Source organism: Cryptomeria japonica, chromosome 9 (assembly GCF_030272615.1).
Source record: "Cryptomeria japonica chromosome 9, Sugi_1.0, whole genome shotgun sequence".
Taxonomy (NCBI): domain Eukaryota; kingdom Viridiplantae; phylum Streptophyta; class Pinopsida; order Cupressales; family Cupressaceae; genus Cryptomeria; species Cryptomeria japonica.
In genome coordinates this window covers 126864147-126883205 of record NC_081413.1, presented here as the reverse complement: position 1 = coordinate 126883205, position 19059 = coordinate 126864147, and the positions used below count along the sequence as shown (strand labels likewise).

At 37.6% G+C, this 19059-nt stretch overlaps 1 protein-coding gene across 2 annotated transcripts in view; it reads left to right on the top strand.

The window, feature by feature from the left end:
• The window catches only part of LOC131031386 (mannosyl-oligosaccharide 1,2-alpha-mannosidase MNS1), a 128943-nt gene that overhangs the window by 86605 nt on the left and 23279 nt on the right, over positions 1–19059 (top strand). For both annotated transcript variants that reach the window (XM_057962498.2, XM_057962497.2), the window contains exons 7-11: positions 2799–2888; positions 3108–3235; positions 15399–15464; positions 15641–15749; positions 15847–15945. In XM_057962498.2, coding sequence (XP_057818481.2) covers positions 2799–2888; positions 3108–3235; positions 15399–15464; positions 15641–15749; positions 15847–15945 — 492 coding nt within the window. The remainder of the gene's footprint in view (positions 1–2798; positions 2889–3107; positions 3236–15398; positions 15465–15640; positions 15750–15846; positions 15946–19059) is intronic.

The following is a 19059-nucleotide window of genomic DNA, read 5'->3' as shown; positions in this document are numbered from 1 at the left end:
AATCCTGCAGTGGAAGAGATCTGCTTTAATTGATGCATAATTTCATGCTAGTGATAAACTCCAAGTGTGTATTGGCCCCAAACCTTTTTCTCACAGGTTAGTGTTCCATAATTCTATTCAAATGAGTGCCTTTTGAAGTGATTTTCTTATTGAGGGTGCAACACCAGTAAATATCTCCTTGCTGAGCATTCAAAAGGCTGGTGACTGTTAACAGTTACATGTGTGTCTTACATATTTGATTTTACCATAGTTGACATAGTGCGCCCACATACATACGTGTGTTCACAATTGGGCATTATATGCTATATATAGTCATGTTTGCATAAAAACATCTCTCCTAAATGTTTGAGAGACTGGCTTGTTTATCTCTTTGCATACTGTATAATTGAATATATGAGCATCTTGATAGAATTGGACAGGGGATAAATGATCAATGAACAATAATGCTTGTAACTTGTCTGCTCTTCTATAGTCTACATCTTTGAGGAACAAAAGCTCAAGCAGTCCAGAGAAAAGTTTACATCTATCCTCTATATGGGTGTTGAACATAACTTAACAGGTTACACCTACACAGATATTAAATTCTATTGATAAAAGTTATTAAGGCCTATTATATGCTTAAATCATATCCCTGTTTCTTGTTTGTATGCAGTAGATGATCTGGAAATCAGTGAAATCCTCTCAGTATGACTATGATTCATATTTGTTGATAGTGAGTAGTATGTTACTTGGATGAAATCTGAGTGCTTAATGATATATTAACTGTGTGCTTTGCAATAGCAGATGCGACAATGGCTATATGTTTTGAGGTGTCTAAGTGTTTTTATAGTTTTGTTTTTTAACAAAATCACTTAAAGCCTATGTTACTGCTGTGGACCAGGTTCGGGATCTGGATTCGGTTGTGTGTGAGTTTGGGCAGGGTCCTGTTAATTCCCTGTGGGTCTGTCCTAGGTGAACCCAGGCGAACCTGGGGTGAATTTAGTGGTACCCATGGCAATTTGCCAATTTTCTCCATTTTTATTTTTATTTTATTTTTTCTCCTAAAATGTACAATACACGAGTACCTGCCTATAAAGGATGACTTACATGTGCAAGATGACTAAGGTTTGAGGGACAAGTAAAGTCCGTAATCTATTATTTGGTCAACAGTCAGCAATATATTCACTCAGTCATCCCAAACAGCAGCTGGTTCCCCTTCAAACTGTAACTTTCTCACCAAAAGTCATCTTCCACATTAAGTCATCCTTTACAGGCAGGTACCTAAGTCATTTTGCACATGTGAGTCATCATTTACGTGGTACACCTATGTCAGCGGTCTGGCCAGGTTTGGGGTCCGGATATGGTTTTGTGTGGTTGAGCTAAGGTTCTGTTGATTCAATGTGGGTTCAATGTGGGTCCGTCCCAGGTGAACCTGGGTGAATTTGGCAGGTACCCACACCAATTTGTTGATTTTCTCCATTTTTTAAATTTTCTTTTAACATTTTTTCCCCTAAAACGTGTAATTCATGGGTACTTGCCTATAAAGGACGACTTACATGTGCAAGATTGAGGGACAAGTAAAGTCTGTCATCTGTTATTTGGTAAACAGGTCAGCAATATATTCACTCACTCACCCCAAACAGCAGCTGGTTCCCCTTAAAACTTTCACTTTCCCACCAAGTCAGTCATCTTGCACATGTAAGTCATCCTTTACAGGCAGTTAGCTAATTCATTTTGGGCGTGTAAGTCATCCTTTACAGCAAGGTACCTAAGTCATCTTGCACGTGTAAGTCATCCTTTACAGGCAGGTAACTAAGTCATCTTGCACATTTAAGTCAACTAGTGAACATGAAAGTGCCAGTGCCAGTGCTAGTGCCAGTGGCAGTACCAATGGCACTATTTGTGGTTGGTTCTTCTATTTTATCATTACCTATATCATCTATTTTGGATGTGATGATATTTTTGAAGATCCATATGAGTTTTGATCAATGATGGCTGATTGTTGACACTGACATGATCATTTTTTAACTTTAATATACATCATGACATTCGAGTTTGACTAATATTTGACTATTATATGGTGGTTCTGTTTATTTTATAATATAAGATGCTATGTGTTATGTATTTTGAAATTAATTAGTGCATCAAATATGTATATATTTCTGATTTTTATATGTTTTTATATGGATGAACACAACCCCCAAAAAATTGTTTGACTGAACCCTCAAACCCAAACTAGTACTAGGACTAGTAACTTTGCTTAAAGCTTAATGATAATTTTGGATGTTGATCTGGTTGTATTTTTAACTTGTACGAATTTAAGCTTTTGGCATTTAATTATTTTTTTGAAGTTTCCAGAGTTTAGATGGATTCCTTATTGTGAGTGGTAGGGTTGCTACTGTTTCTTAAGCTGAATTATTCCTTGGGGTTTTGGTGTTTTGTAGCATAGATGTACAGGTTAGGTTCAGCCTTTTTTGTATATCACACGTATAAGAAAAATATAATTTCCTGACTCTGAAAGCCTATACAATCTGGAAACAGAGGAACTAGAATCCATGTTCTCTCATTTTGTGGTCTGGTTTTTGAGTTTTTAAGTTGGCCATTTTGTGTCTTCTTCATGAAGCATTTTCCTATTCAATTATTTTTCCATTAACTTACATGTCAAAACTGAATTATTGCATAAACAGAGTTTTTATATGTTGAATAAGTCAAGTGATGCTATTGTAAATCCTTTTGGTAGAAAGGTGACATTTCAGAATGTCATTTGTATGTTTAGGTTAGTCCAGAGTTGATCCTGATACGATATTTTGTCGTTTCAGGGGGCAAGTATACTGGCAGATTCTGGTACGGAGCAAGTGGAATTCATTGCTCTTTCCCAGAGAACTGGAGATCCTAAGTACCAAGAGAAGGTTTTATTGTTTGGTTTCTTGTTTCTTTCAAATGCATTTTGTCCACAACTCTTGAACATTAGAGATCTACCTTAATATCTTCCTTATAATAAAATAAGGCTGTTCTCATTTTCTGAGAAAGTAATTTAGTGCTTAGTGGGTGTTAATTCTTGATGGGATGGATACAAATCAGTTCTACTGGTAAGAAGGGATGACTCAAGTTAATATATGGTGGTGCAGGTTGAAAATGTGATCAAGAAACTGCATGCAATTTTTCCAGATGATGGATTACTTCCTATTTATATAAATCCTCATTCTGGCAATGCTGAAACATACTCAAAGATTACTTTTGGTGCTATGGGGGACAGGTATATACTTCATTGTTGGGATGCATCTATAGAACTAAATGATTTAGTTGAGAAGAATTTGATGTTTCAAGACAAATATTAATGTTTTTCAATTTTGAAGTTTTTGATTCCTGCTTTTGGCAACTGATTTAGTATGTTCAACTGAACCAAATTTTTAGCGGTTCTCCTATTACAGGTTTTTTTTGCATCCAAGGAGCACCTTTGCTATTTTAGCTTGTACCTCACCCAAATATATTGGCTTAGATTGTTAATGTTCATTTGCATTGACCTCAATTTGAAGACCTAGAGAAAGACCTACAATTAACATTGAAGGTATTAATTTAATGTTCATGATCATGAATGACAGTCTAGACAAAGAGGCTAGAAAGAATCTCAACCTAAGAAATCCACATTATCAAAAGAAGCTTGAGAGGATTAGTTAAGAAATCAAATTAATTATTTAAATCAGAGAGGGAGAAAGTATGGCACATAAGACAATAATTTGTACAAATTGCTTTCTAAACCAGTTATTTGTATTTTCTCATCAATTGTGTATTGGGGAATTCTTGTGATATGCACAGAGTAGTTTTAGGATGAGATTGATGATTTCTAAGGTATTTCTTCAAGAATCCCTATGTTGCTGTGTTCAGCTGTTTAGGCTCGTGTATGGCAGAGATACCGGATGGGTTCAGGTTCGGATTTGTGATGGCCTTAGGTTTGGGTTTGGATTTGGGATGGCATCAGGTACACTTAAGGGTCTGGCTCCGAATCCCAAACAAATGCTTTGAAATCTTTGCCATGATAGTGCACCTAAAAATCGATCTAGAGACCAAGGAGCCCTTTGCATTGAGCTACGATGTTGTAAAGAAACCATATCAGAAGTACTTCATGTTTCATCCTGACGGCAGAAAGGGTCCAATGTAAGAATCTCTGTCAAGCAGCCCACTATGATGCACAACTTTGCCATCATGGACAAGTATCTCTGTCTTTTAATTTCTGTCTGATCTCTACTTTCTCGTCTATTTAATTTACTATAGCATATTATTCTATTTATAGTATTATTAATATATTAAAATATATATTTATAATATATTAAATATTTAATATAATATATTAATTTAATATAAAATATTTATATATGTTTAATATTAAATATATTATAATATAGATTTAATATAATATTCTACATTATAAATAGTTTTATAAAATATTTTTTAGTCAATATTATTATTTTTAAAATAAATCTAGATATAAAATTATATATATATATATATATATATATTCCCATACCCTTACCCAAGGAAAAAAATTTGGTGTGTTGCCATACCCACACTTGTATCTTGTATCTGTACCCATACCTAAATTGACAACAACTTAGAAGAAGCCTAGTGAGTGGATCTGTTGTGACCATTTCACACATCGCCCCATTTGAAATGGGGACCCCCTCTTTTTGCTCGTTTTTCGCTCGCCTTTCGCTTCGTTTTTTAGGGTTTTGTTAGTTAGTCAATTGTCTGGATTTAGGGTCAAGCCCTAGGGTTTTAATTTTTTGGTCTTTTAGGCCAGAATCCAGTCAGTTTTGAGAGCTTTTTGAGCTTCCTTTCGTAGGATGCAATTTTGAATAAAATGAATTCGCCAGAGTGGTCTATTTTCAATTGGAATTTTGAGTGCAGAGCTTAAATTTGTCTAAGTGTTGATGATGAAATTGTGAATTTTGTCCAATTGAGCAATTTTGACCAAATTTTGACTTTTTTGAGTTTTGATCCCGGGCATTGGGAATGATTTGTTTTTGCCTTGTGAAGTGATTAAATATGTGAAATCATGATATTTTGGCCTGTAGGAGCAAAATTGCTCCTGTCCCTCAGTGAAGGATCGGAGCTCGTTTTCAAAAATCTTACTATTCCTGCAGAGTCAAGATGAATTTCAAATTGAAAGTGATGAAGGAAGGCGAGATCTTTCCGTTGAATATAAATTGAAGAATTTCACGAACACGGAGATGCCCCAGGGAGCAAAATCGCTCCTGTCCCTCAGTGAAGGACCGGAGCTTAAAATCAAATTTTGCCTTGTACTTGCAGGATTTTAATGACTTGACGATTTGAAGAGGTCCAAGGAGATGTGTTTTACCAAATGAATATAACTTGAAGTGCTGTCATGAAGGAGAATGGACTGAAATGCAAAAATCGCTCCTGTCCCTCAGTCAGGGACCAGGGCGAAATCCATTATAGCTTTCGTCCCTCTCCAAGGGACCAGAGCGAAGTTCTTCATAAGGCATGTTTCTGACAAAAATCAAGCAAGTTTCAGGTTTGAGGCAAGTAAAGACGATGAATTGAACACGTTGAAGATAAATTGAAGATTATGAAACGTCAACAAGGGACCTAAATGCCTAAGTTCGCTTCTGTCTCTCAGGCAGGGACCAGAGCGATTTTTGTCTTAGACAAATTTCTTGCCAAGTTACAATGAATTCCAAGGCATGGATGAGCGAAAAGGTACATTACGAATCCGTTGAAGATAAATTTCGAAGGTGATAAAATGAGATGAGGCCTACAAGAGCAATATCGCTCCTGTCCCTCTCCAAGGGACCAGGGCGATATAATGGTTATGATGCCTTTTCCTCCAAGTTCAAGGCATTCCAAGACAAAGTACAAGGTGGTGAAGATGTTTTAAAGCGTCTCAATCAAGCACGAAGCATCAAAGGTCGTCAACATTAAAGAATTTACATCAAGACACCTAACTCGCTCTGTCCCTCTCCAAGGGACCAGAGCGAAATTCCTATAAATGCCTAGATTTCAAGAGTTTGCCAAGTACCAAGCGGCTAAGAGGGATCGAGGGACTTTATTTTACACGATGAAAGCGATTGCAAGTTGGTCAAAACAAGGACAAGCTCAAAACGTTGAAGTTCGCTCCTGTCCCTCTCCAAGGGACCAGAGCGATATTGATTATATTGGTCAAATCTTTCCAAAACCACGTTAAGTCAGGGTTATGCAAGATCACACAAGGTCAAAGGTGTCTTTCGAGGTGATATGCAAAGGTGTCGAACGTCAAAGTATACCAATTTGAATAAGAAAGTTATATCGCTCCTGTCCTTTGGACAAGGACCAAAGCGATTTTTATTAAAACACTCATATTCCTTTAAAATCAAGGCAAGACAAGGATGGGCAAGATCGAGAACGCCATTTGAAAGATGATGATCGAAGTACAAAGGTTGAAAGGTGGCAAATTCTAGCTAGAGCTTCAAGATCGCTCCTGTCCCTCTCCAAGGGACCAGGGCGATGATCTTCTAAAACATCAAGGTGTCTTGTGGAATTCAAGCAAAACGAAAGTGGAATGAAAGAATAGCATTGTTTATCCTTCACAACAAAGATTGAAGTTCAAAGTTACAAAGGTCAAGGAGAAATTATGAGGATCGCTCCTGTCCCTCTCCAAGGGACCAGGGCGATATTTGCTAAAGAACTTATCATCCTTCGAAGATCATGACAAAACAAACTTGCAAAGGGTTCAAAACGTTGTTTGAAGGATAATGAACGAGGAATTGATATCGAGAACGAAGAATCTCACGTAAAAGAATGGGGATCGCTCCTGTCCCTCTCCAAGGGACCAGGGCGATAATGGTCATGAGATGCATTCATTCGCACAAGCAAGTCAATTAAGATCGAAGGACCCAACAAAAATACCGATTTGAACGTCAAAAATCGCAAAGATCGAGACCAAAATGATGGATCGCTCCTGTCCCTCAGTCAGGGACTAGGGCGATGAGGTTTGTATATTTCATTTTCAAATTTTGGCGCTCAAACACATTTTTGAAATTATTTAAATGCTAGAAAATTCGATAAGTTTGAAAATCCAATTAAAATGGCATTTAATATTTGCGCTTGGTATTAATTAATTGTTTTTGCCTTGTAAAAATCGAAATTGTTAAATTAAAAAACGATGGCAATTAATTAATTAATTAAAAATCAAATGGAGCGCTTGGATTGGGTTTATTTTATCAAGGTCGGCCTTTTTTATTTATTTAAAAATCGTTTTAATTGCTATATTTTGCAAAAAGTCGGCCTAAAAGGATGGGTGGTATAAGCGCTTATAAAAGGGAGGTGAAAGATTTCATTTTCACATCGTCATTTAATCATCTTTACATGCGATTTGAGGAAGACAAAGGAGAAATGCGAGTTGTGTTTTAAGGTGCAAATTTCATCAAAGGAAGGCGTAAACATCAATCTAAGGGGTGCGAACCTTAGTTTCATTTGTGCGAACCTGTCAAGCATTGGAAGACTACGTCAAGGACATACCAAAGGTGGCGAAATTGCTATTTTGAAGAAAAGATCACGTTGAAGGCCATCTAACGTCAATTTTGCCTAGGCGATTTTATTCATTTGCATTCTAGAGTTAGCTCTCTCGTGAGGTATGGCGATTTGGTTTTATTGTTTTAAGTTTTAGATCGTCATAGCTTAAATTTTGAAATTTTGAATTTTGAATTCCTAGCTCGATCTTTTTTAGGAAATGATAACTCTAAGACTTATCATGAAGTTTCCTAAAATTTTCTCTAATCTATGTTACATATTGCAAGATCTAGTTTCTCATTATGAAATGTTGTGTAGGTATGGCAACCCCGAAGGCGGGAGCATCCACCAGTCGTTCAGCTCTCATGAAAGAAGATCAGAAGACCGAAGAAGTGAAGACTAAGATCGTGTCGAAGTGGAGCAACATTGGAGATACTAACTTGGGTAACTTCAGCACGAGGAAGTTTCGAGAGGTCCCTTACATTGGCAAGCCATCACCTGTCGCCCGGAGAATAATCGAGAGTGGCATCATTAAGGCGGCCGGCTTTCCTCCAGCAGTTCAGTGCCATGAGTTGATGATCGAGTGTGCTCGTCATTATGATCCACAGTCCAGAACGATCGTGTCCAATGAGGGAAACACTTTGGCGTACCTTTCAGAGGAAGCTATAAGTGAAGCTTTCCATCTTCCAGAGCACAGGGACATGATATATAAGAGCATTGAAGGAGCCAGGTCAATGTACGAAGATGATCCAGATGCTTGTCTAAGCATAATTAATAAGAACTGGTTACTCAAGAGCCGTCCCCGTCTAAGCAAGGTACCAAACACACCACACAGGATTGATTTCCAGGAGGAGTACAGAGATTTGATTACAATGCTCAACCGAGTTACAGGAGCCCCTCAGGCTTTTTACTTTGAAAGGTGGATGTTCTACTTCATCCAGGTGATTGTTCAAGGGAAAGGTACCATACATTGGGCTAGGATGATTAGCCATTGCTTGGACGTACAGTTGAGGAGACTCAAGGCTACCAAGTCCTTCCACATGAGTTCATACGCCATCTATGCCTTGATCAGGAGTTTTGAGTACGCAGGACTACCTCACAGAGGAGTGATCGGAAGAGGACCCGGCGAGGTCAGAGCTTGTGATTCCTATGCCTACTTGCATCATCCGCCAGGAAGCAACTACAAGCTAGTTAATGATACCTTCACGATGAACATCACAAGGACGTTGCAAGGTGGGATTCACAACAGATTATCTCAAGATGCACAGGAATTGATCAAGAGGTACGGTGCTTGGTTTATCCAATTTCCGAAGTTTACTTATATTAGAGTGCATGGATGTCCTTTACCTCCATACATGTTGCCGAGATATCCGACAGACAGAATTGTGTTACTTGAAGTAACAAGACAGTTGGCAGCATATGCGAAGGCATTCAGACACAGACATGGGAATGGAGTTCCAGTACCTATCATTTTGGGCAATTCAGTTGAGGTATGTCCTAATGCTTTAGCCATGGATGACGCAGAGAAGGAGTTAGCCTTGTATTCTTTTTCAACCTTTGCTTTGAGGGAAAGCTTTGATCCACATGGACATTTAGAGGAGACAGTCGGTAGGAAATTTAAGCATGAGTACCAAATTGAAGATTTTATGATGAATCTCTTAGATGATCTTGAAGTGAAACGAAAAATGCATTTTAGATTGCCTTTGGATTTCATCAGGAAATGCAGGATTTACAGAGTGGCCGACCAAGCACAGGACAGTGGCAGACATATCCAGTCATCCTATGATCGAGAAAGCAAATCAACAAGGTTAGATTGGAATGAGCCCGAGGTCGTGGATTTAGATACTTTAATGGCTCCAGTCTTGTCTTGTACTTGCAGATGGGTTGACGTACAGCATCAGAAGTTGAGAGAGCAAGGCATAGCTATGACTTTCACTTTGGAAGAGAAACCAGCCGAAGGTGGAGCTAGTGTAAGTGAAGGCAATCCTAATCCTAGAAATTCAGGTGAAGGTAACCTTCGATGTGCCAGTGAGGGCAATCTCCATCCAAGAGGTTCAAAGAGGAAAGAGAGACCTGGAAAGAGAGAATCTTCCAAGAAGAAACAAGAGGCTAACAGAGATCGATCATCCGGTACTTCTTCTCGACCAGAGAAAAGGACACTTCAAGTGGAAGAATCCATGGAGTCGATGGTACAGAACGACAGGCAGGAGGAAGGACAAGCACAGCAAGGGTCACCAGATGGATCTCTCCAAGATTATGAGTTAGATGAAGATAAAGAAGACAATGAAATGACATCTCCTCCCAGACAAGAGGAAATAGTGCATAAATAAATTCAAGTTCAAGAGACAAGATCAGCTATCCCAGATTGGTTGAAGGAAAGATTAACTAAGGTGATCGTAGTAGAGGACGAGGACAATGCAATTGATTTAGAGAGCCTTGTTGGACGCTCACACGAAGTAACAAAAAAGAGGAAGGCTACCAAGATGTCCAAGATGATTCGAGATGAGACTGGATCCAGAAATCTACAGATAGTTACACCGGCAGTGGACAAGTATGAAGGTGAGATCTTAGCAGAGGAATATGATATACAAACATTTGAGCTAGGACCATCCACAGCCGAGCAGACATTAGATGATGCCACTGATTCATTTGAGGCATTGAAGGACAAGCTTAGAGAAGAAATGGAGAAGAATAGAAAGCTTGAGAGAGAGGTCGGTGCATGGAGAACATATTTCAGTCACATCAATGAACCTTTGGGACGTCAGGATCCAGCTAGATCACGAATGCAGGCCCTTCCACTTCAATCAATCAATGAGGCAGAAAGATTCAGGAATATGGTCCAGCGTACAAGTACTTGGATGGATAAATCTCATACAGTTGCCATAGAGTTTGTAACAAGGATGATGAAGATTATTCATCAAGCTATCCAGGTTCTTGAGATAATCCACAATTTGATGATAACAGTAGCCGCATTTGCCCATACCAAAGATGTTATCATTCCTGTCTTGAAAGTAATTAGACACAAATCAAGGAAGGTCTTAGCGCAAGAGAAGATCATGGATGGAGGACCTCACAGTTTGCTTCAGTGGTCAACCTTACTCCATATGAAGAGTGTTCTCTTCGAGGACATCAGTACTAGATGTAGCCAAGTTGAGGAGATGATCAATCCGATCCAGGACAGAGTATTTGAGGTACTTCGTACCATTCTTGGCAGAAGGATCGAGGTCGAGACAGATGTGGATATGTAGGAATTAGAGGATAGAATCAAGGTCATCTTTTGCAAGGACGCTAATGTTACAGATGAGCAATATGATCAGATGTTTGCCACCATGCTCCTGATTGAAAGAACAAAGGAACTTGAATCTTCATGGGACGCAGCTCTTCTAGATGCATTCGATCAAGTCATCCATTTGGAAGAAAGTATGAAGAATCTTCCCGAGATTCCAATTGCAGAGATCGAAGGAATCGTATCAAGATTCATTGCATATGCTAAAAAAGAGAATTGGAAAGGGAATAAGATTCTAGATGATAGGTTGTTATAGATGACATGGCATCTTATTTGTCATTGGTTTATGTCTCCTAGGTTTTTGTGCCAAATTTAATATTTGGCTATGCATTTAATATTGTTCAGTAAAAAGGAGGCCATTTGTAACAAACCCTAATTAGGGTTCAGGTGTCATGATCTTGACCGTTGATCTACTTTCAATCTAGACCTTTCATTGTAATTGAGGATGCTATTTATACCCTCATTTTCCATTTCATTAATAATGTTTTTGTAATAGAGAAGAGAGATAGCTAAGAGATTAGAAGTTAGAAGCAATTTTATTTTGTAGCAAGATTGAGTTTGAGGAGAGGAATTCAAGCAATTGTTGTACATGATGACTTGGAAATCAATGAAATATTGAAGTTATGGTGTTTTGTTGCAACTTTTTTGGTTATCTTCATGGTTGTTGAATTTACTTGAATCATGCTCAATCAAGGTAGTGTGTTAATTTGAAGGACATAGTGTGAGACTTGATCTTTGGTAGGATTCGTAATCCAAACCACTAGCTTCTTGCTGATTGTAGGAACGCCTTGCGTAGTCGACTGGAGAATACCTTGAATCACTTTATCTTCAATCATTATTGCATCTTGGATATGTACCTTCGTGGTAGTATCTTTGATCTTTGATGCGTTGAAAATCATTTGTTACCTTAGAAGATCGCATCAATTTCAATTAAGTTGTTATCTTATGGAAAAATTGAAGTTGGTTGAATCTTACCAAGTCTTGTTCACACGAAGTCACTCTTAGGGTTAGACTAGATTAAAATTATTTCAAAACCCTATCCCTTTTGTTATTTTTTGAAAAGCTTCTTAGTTTAGTAAGATTTCGGAATTTCGGAGTGTAAGATCCCCTTGAGGACACAGCAAATCACATCATACCAACTGGTGCTTATCCACACGTAGAGACCCTACTAACCAGAACATTGGAGTCATCCTAACTGATCGTTCATGCGAATCTTCAGCAGTTAGAGACTTTTTTCAAGAGAGGATAAGATGCCTTAAGGTATTTTATTCTGTGTATGATGGTGTACAAAATACACGTCAACATGATCTAGAAGGTGAATCCTTTAGATTTAAAGGGATATTAAGCTTGATTAAGCTGGATGAACAGAAATAAACTATCTTACCTCATTATGCTTTGTTCTCACTTTTCAACAGATGTTATGAATTCTGAATCTACATATATAAATAAAGATACTCAAATTTACATAATTATATCTTCTCCTTCAAACTGAGAGAAAGCCTCTAGTGGGCAAGGCCTAAGTGTTGGGGATTTCTTACAGCCAAGAAACCACTTTTGGTAAGACATAGGATGAACACCATTATTTATTTGCTCCTGGCTTTGAATGGAGTCCCTTGGGTAAGGTATAGGTCTGAAGCTAATTCTTCCTGTATTGCTTCCAGCTTGAGATGTAGGAGGTCATTGAATAATATTAAGTACCAAAACTATTTGATTATTTGTTTGCAGCTCAAGAAGCAGGCCATTATTAGGTAAGCTAAAGGGTACCAATGTTATTATTTGTAGTTGTACTACTTTTAGGACCTATTGCTTATGGGCTGATCCTAATACTTGTCAAGCATTTCAATAATGTTAATGGCTGTATAGTTAAGGCAGAAAGATTGTTTTCTTTTAAAGAAAATAATGAAATGTGAACACGATGAATTAAATTAGAGCAGCTATGCAGCCTATCAAAGCACCTAATCAAACATTTAACTAACTTTAATTTAGTCTAGGCACAGCAATACTGAATCCAATGTCATAGAATGCCCTGATAGATTGCAAAGGAGAATATACACACAATAATTTGGATTAGATAGCATCATATTTTGCTATTCCTTGACAATAGAGGATGTGGGGTTGGCAATGGCTTTGTCCTCCACAAATCTTATGGAACCCCGTGCTCCATGGCATTAATTGGTAAATATGAAGACCAAGTTTGAGAATAGTGTCAAGCAAAACCACTCGTATTCCATAGGAATGTAGGTTGTAAGAATGTAGACTCTGAGTGAGAATGGTAAATAAAATGTTCTACTCCAACTTTTGCTTCATCCACAAATAATAAAGAAGACAGAGAAGGTTGCAATTTGCAATTTGTAAGTTTCAAGAGCAGAGGGTGCTATGCTGTTTTTCCAAATGGGAGAAGAGTATCTTTATTTATACATAGAACTGCACAAGAAATTTGTATGCGGTAGAAGAAGTCTTTTTGTTTTCTCACCCTTTTTTGTTCTGGGTACCGTTGGGTCATTTTGTGGATGTGAAATAACTATTTGATGGTCTCACTATAAGGGTGGCAGGGCCATAGATGTAAAATCATCTGAGAGAAAGTTTATAACTAGAGACAGATGGTGCTAAAAGGGGCAAAATGGGTAGGGGCTGAAGAAAAAGGTAAGAAGCTGTCCTATCAGAAATGGCAACTGCCAGAAGCATAGGGGAAATTCCTAGTGGCTTGCTCAACGAAGAATCACTAGAATCAGTAAGTCCAGTTGATATTTGTGTGATTGGTTTTTAGTATGTGAGGCTTAAATCATCTCAAAAGATCTAATTTTGAGATGTGAAAAGCATCTGTAAAATCTGGCTTATACATTTTGACACTATGGTGTGCATAGTCTCTAGAACCATTTGAATGAGAGGTCAAATGACACTATGTACTAAAGACAAAATTGGCTGTAGAAACATAATCTTTGGGGTGATTTAGATAGTTGTGTGCACTTGATGTTTTTAGTTTTCATGGAAAATAGTTACGCATGGAAATCAAACAAGTTAAGAGTGATGTGGAAATGAAGAAATGCTGAAAATGCTTTGATCTACAGAGAGGAGGATCAAGAAACTACTACCAAAGGACTGGGTCAGTTCTATTCTCTATAAGAGAAAGCCAATGAGATCAAAGCTAATAACAGAGAATGGAAAAACAATGATAAGTGTTGAAGGGATGGTTGAGTCAAGGAGGGATCGATTCAAAAGGGTAAGGAATGCAAGGATCTGGGGTCTGAGTTTGAGAAGTCAGTTACTTGATGGACTAAAGAGAGAAGGATAATCCTACATTGTTATGCCTGTCCCAATGACATGGTGAAAATGAGCTAGCCATATAACATAAACTGCTCAAGATAGGAGGGCAAGGTAAATTGGGAACATATGTCTTAGTGAGGATCCTGATGGCACAGCTGCTCTGAGTAAGTAATTGTCAATAAAAGGCCATTTAGGGAAAGTGACAATGGTGCAGATAAAGTTGATACTGGAAAAGGTTGTCCAAGCACTAGTTCTTCCAAGCTAATGAGTGTTGGTGTGAGATATTAGATTTATGATGAACTCTGTAGAATTGATTGACACACTGTGAAATCTGATTGCATTGCTATTTGAAAAATGGTGTGTGTTGCAAAGGGACACAAGGAATTGTAATGAAGTGACACCTGCAATGCAAATGAGACTGTTAAACCATGAGTCCGAGCATGGGATTTGACAGCAGTACTAAATTGCCACAGTTTTTAGAGTCAAATTTCCTTTTCCACCAGTTCATATCAATTCGTTTAGGTTTTGAACTGATAATACATACTAAGAATGGTTTCCATGTATACTATAAAACCTAGATGCTAGTAATGTACATGTCATTTCTAGCATGTGGAGAACAAAACATTTTACATCAATAAATGTTGATGAAGCACAAGCTCAAAATGTACACACTGTTTTTTAATCGAGGTGTTAGCTTGTGTTTCATCAGCTTATATGTCTGTCAAGCATCTGGGATTGACCTCATCACTTGGAATCTGATATAAAACAAACATGCTATTTCAAATGTTCTTAGAAGTTTGAGAAACATTTTAGGAATTTTTTAACCTAGACTATATTCTCTTGGCCTGCAGACTTATTTTGATTTTCATTCAATACATTAGTTTCCCAATATAAGCTTAAAAAACTACAAGCACAAGGATTTTTAGAGTTTTTAGTTTTTAGTTAGATTTTCTGGCTCACTGGAGTACATCTTTAGTTTAATTAGGATCTGAAATGTAATTAACAATAACAAAAAAGAAGCTAGTATTTTATAGAAATATATGGCCCTGAAACTTTTGAGATTTAAAATCCATTAGTGAAATGTATATGCCTCCAACCGAAGGACAAACTCACCTGTCATACTAGCTAGCCACCTTTACTGTATTAGTAATTTGTATTCTCAAGAAGATTTTGTTGCTTTGGCTTTCTGTTTGTTTTCTGGAGATCGTATTTATGTCTCTATACACAGTCGGTTTTTGATCTCTTTGAGGATTCATTAGTTTCTATATCTCATGTGATCTTAGCTTAGAATTTGATTCAAGTAAGAGCTGAATGGTAGATATCAAATATATTTTAATCTAGCACTCCTCTTGCTGCCATACAGCTTTTATGAATACTTGCTTAAAGTGTGGATACAAGGCAACAAAACTGATGCAGTGAAGCCTTACAGGTTGCTGTTTCACTATCCAATTTTTTGAATTCCTTAGAGTATTATTTTGCATGAGATATGCCAATAGATACGTATGAAGCATCAATTTCTTTCTTGTATTAGTGGTGCAAAGCCTATCAAACTTTGTTAAATCCAAATTTAGACTCTGTACCTTATTGCTGTTGAAAATTTTGCAGAGAGATGTGGGAAAAGTCTATGGAAGGATTAAAGAACTTGATTAGGAAGTCAAAGCCATCTTCTTTCACTTATATTACAGAGCGTTCTGGTAGTGCGCTGATAGATAAGGTGAGATTACAGTGATTGCCATTCACACATGGGGCTACACATATGAATATATCAACCTCGTTATCGTTGGCCTTGAACTAACTTAAGGCACACGCAGATGGACGAACTAGCATGCTTTGCTCCTGGTATGCTTGCTCTTGGAGCCTATCATGATGAATCGGAGAAAGGATTAATGTATCTTTCCCTTGCAAAGGAGGTATATGCTCTGTAAAGAAATTGACTCTTTCATTCTTTTGACTGCTTTTTATTCAAAGTCTGATGCCAAATTATCATGTTTCAGAACTGCTGTAATTTGTTGTATACACACAGAAAGTAAACAAGGAAGAGATTAAATTACTTTTAAAAAATGACCAAAGTTGGTTAATAGGATGGGAAATTCAAACATGTTAGGATACCACCTCAAATGTCTATGAGTAGGCAATCATCTCCCTCAAAATGAATAAGAGAAAACACAACTTGGAAACAAATTTTGGAAGATTTTTCCCAAAAGAACTTATCACAATACCCTCTAACTTATAAACCGTGATATTACATTAGTCTATAATCCGAGTAACAAACAGCACTGGGAGGGTACAGGAAGGTCACCGGTCAAAAGAGTCTATAGCAGCAATTGTTTTTGCCTTTTGGGATAAATAAACTATAATATAGTTCCCAATGCATAATCAAATAATAAATAATGTTAGCCGACAACTACAAATATGTCAATTTATGGGCGTAAAAAGGTGGGAGTGTTATATACTATCAATGTGTCCTATATATTAATTTGCAGATGAAAGTGAAATAAAAACTATATTGTTATGGATATATGGATGGCTGCTTGCAAAAACACATCTACATACATACAGGCCTACATGGCTGTGTGCACTTTATATCTGGATTGTGTGTCAGTATGTATATATGTTCGTCTACATAAAATGTTTCTATATATGCTTTATGATATTCCCAGACACAGTATACTTACACACAGCCACACCTCAATATTAGTATGTTTCCCACTCATCTGCTATGCAACTTTGCATCCTCAAACCCATGAAATCTTGACTACAATTCGAGAGAGAGTTCATACAGGATGTAATAGATTTTTGTGATATCATATTCATCGATCCTAATCTGCACCTGGCATGGGGAGTTTTATGCTATAATGATTGTATAATCAATTTAAGAATTGTAGTATTATATGTTGGAACACGTAAAAAATCTACAGTTCTAAATTCTAGGAATATAATATATGATTTGTTGTCAAAAATAAAGTTTATAGTTGGAGAATGTGTTAAATAAACTAGAGTCTAGTGTTTGAAATTGGTATACAACTTAGGTCACCTTATAGTTCATTTGATGCTAGTTATGTGAGAGTGGGTTCACGGTTGCTGCCACAAGCATTGACAAAAGACGTGGGTGGAGTCTTCCAGCATGATCTGGACATTCTTTTGCATTTTCTACAGTGGAAGCTCAAAATTGACATCCTCTCGTGGTTCAAAAAATTCCACATCATAATTGGTCGAAATTCCAGTTTTGCATCTATTTGAGGTTTTAGCTTCCTATGAAACTATTTCAGGTCAAGTGGTTACTGAATAGAATAGATGCCAAGTTTTGTACTGTGATCTTGGTTGTAGGGGATTTTCATCTAACAAATGGTTTTCTTGAACATGGTCTTTTGCTAATTGTCCAAATAGGGATGATGTATGATTGCAGTAATCCCCAGTTGACACCAGAACTCATTTATTAGATGAGAATACCCTCTCTACCAGCAAATATAGTTTCTGCACACATTTGATTAGGTGGCAAAGTTACTATATATTGTGATGGTGCTGAATGATTATGATAAAACTGTGAATCCTACTTCATTCATTCCCTCTAGCAGTTTTATAATATTGATGGGGTGGGCTGTACTCATTTAATGCACGTAATGTAGACCAGAAAAAATATAAGAAACTTCCAAAATCAGAGAAATTAAGACATGTAATATATTACGCAAGTAATTGGTAAAAAATTGAATGCATATTAACAATGAGCAAACGCTCAATAAATAGGATTACAAAGAATTACAAGAGGGCAAGTTTCTAAAAAGAAACTGCCAATAAGATCGAGCAAGATCTTATTAAGATATTTACACTAAGTTTACAATATTGAGCATTAATAATAAAATAATAAAGTATTATTCTAATACCCTCCCTTAATGCTCAATCTATCAACTACACCAATAGACCCCCTGAATTTTACAAACTTATCTGAACTGAGGGGCTTGGTGAAAATATCTGCTGACTGCTCCGAGGTAGGAACATACAACAACTGAATGGATCCGTCTTCAACTAACTGCCGAATGTAGTGACAATGAAGTTCTATATGTTTGGTTCTCTCATGGAAGACTGGATTCTTGGCAAGTTTGAGAACTCCCTGATTGTTCGAAAACAAGGGTGTCGGACTTGCTTGAGATATTTGCATATCTCCAAGCACCCGACGAAGCCAAACTGCCTCACAAGCTGCCTTAACAGCTCCTCTATACTCTGCTTCCGTCGAAGAGAGAGCCACTGCTTGCTGCTTCTTATTAGTCCAGGTGACTGCACGAGATCCCAAACTGAACACATATCCAGAGGTTGATTTCTTGTCATCTACTAAGCCTGCCCAATCTAAATCTATGAACCCACTGAGTCTAGGATCATCACTCCTAGTGTAAAGAAGTCCATAATCCGAGGTGCCTTTCACATAGCGCAGGACACGCTTCGCTGCTACCTAATGATCAGCCCTGGGGGCTGTCATGAAGCGTGAGATGTAGCTCACTGCAAAACTGAGGTCAAGTCTAGTGGCAGTGAGATAGATGAGACTGCCCACTAGTTGCCTAAATTGTGTTTCATCTACAAGAGGAGAATCAGACTTGGCTGACAATTTTAGACCAGTCTCCATAGGTGTGGAAGCAGGTTTGCAATCCTGCATTCGAAACCTGTCAAGCAAGCTTTTGGCATACTTAGACTGAGAAAGGAAGATGCTGCTATCAGTCTGCCAAACCTCGACACCCAAACAATAATGAAGAAGTCCTAAATCTGTCATATCAAAAGTGCTGCACAAATCCTGTTTGATTTCTGAAATCAAATGTGCTGAATTCCCAGTAATGATCAAGTCATCCACATAGACAACAAGAAAGAGAATATCATTACCAGAGTGTTTGATATACAGATTACTGTCTGAAGGACTACGGTGAAAGCCATGAGCAACCAAGTATTGATCAATTTTTATGAACCATGCTCGAGGAGCCTGTTTAAGTCCATAGAGTGCTTTCCGGAGTCTACACACTTGTGGTTTTGAATCGGCAACC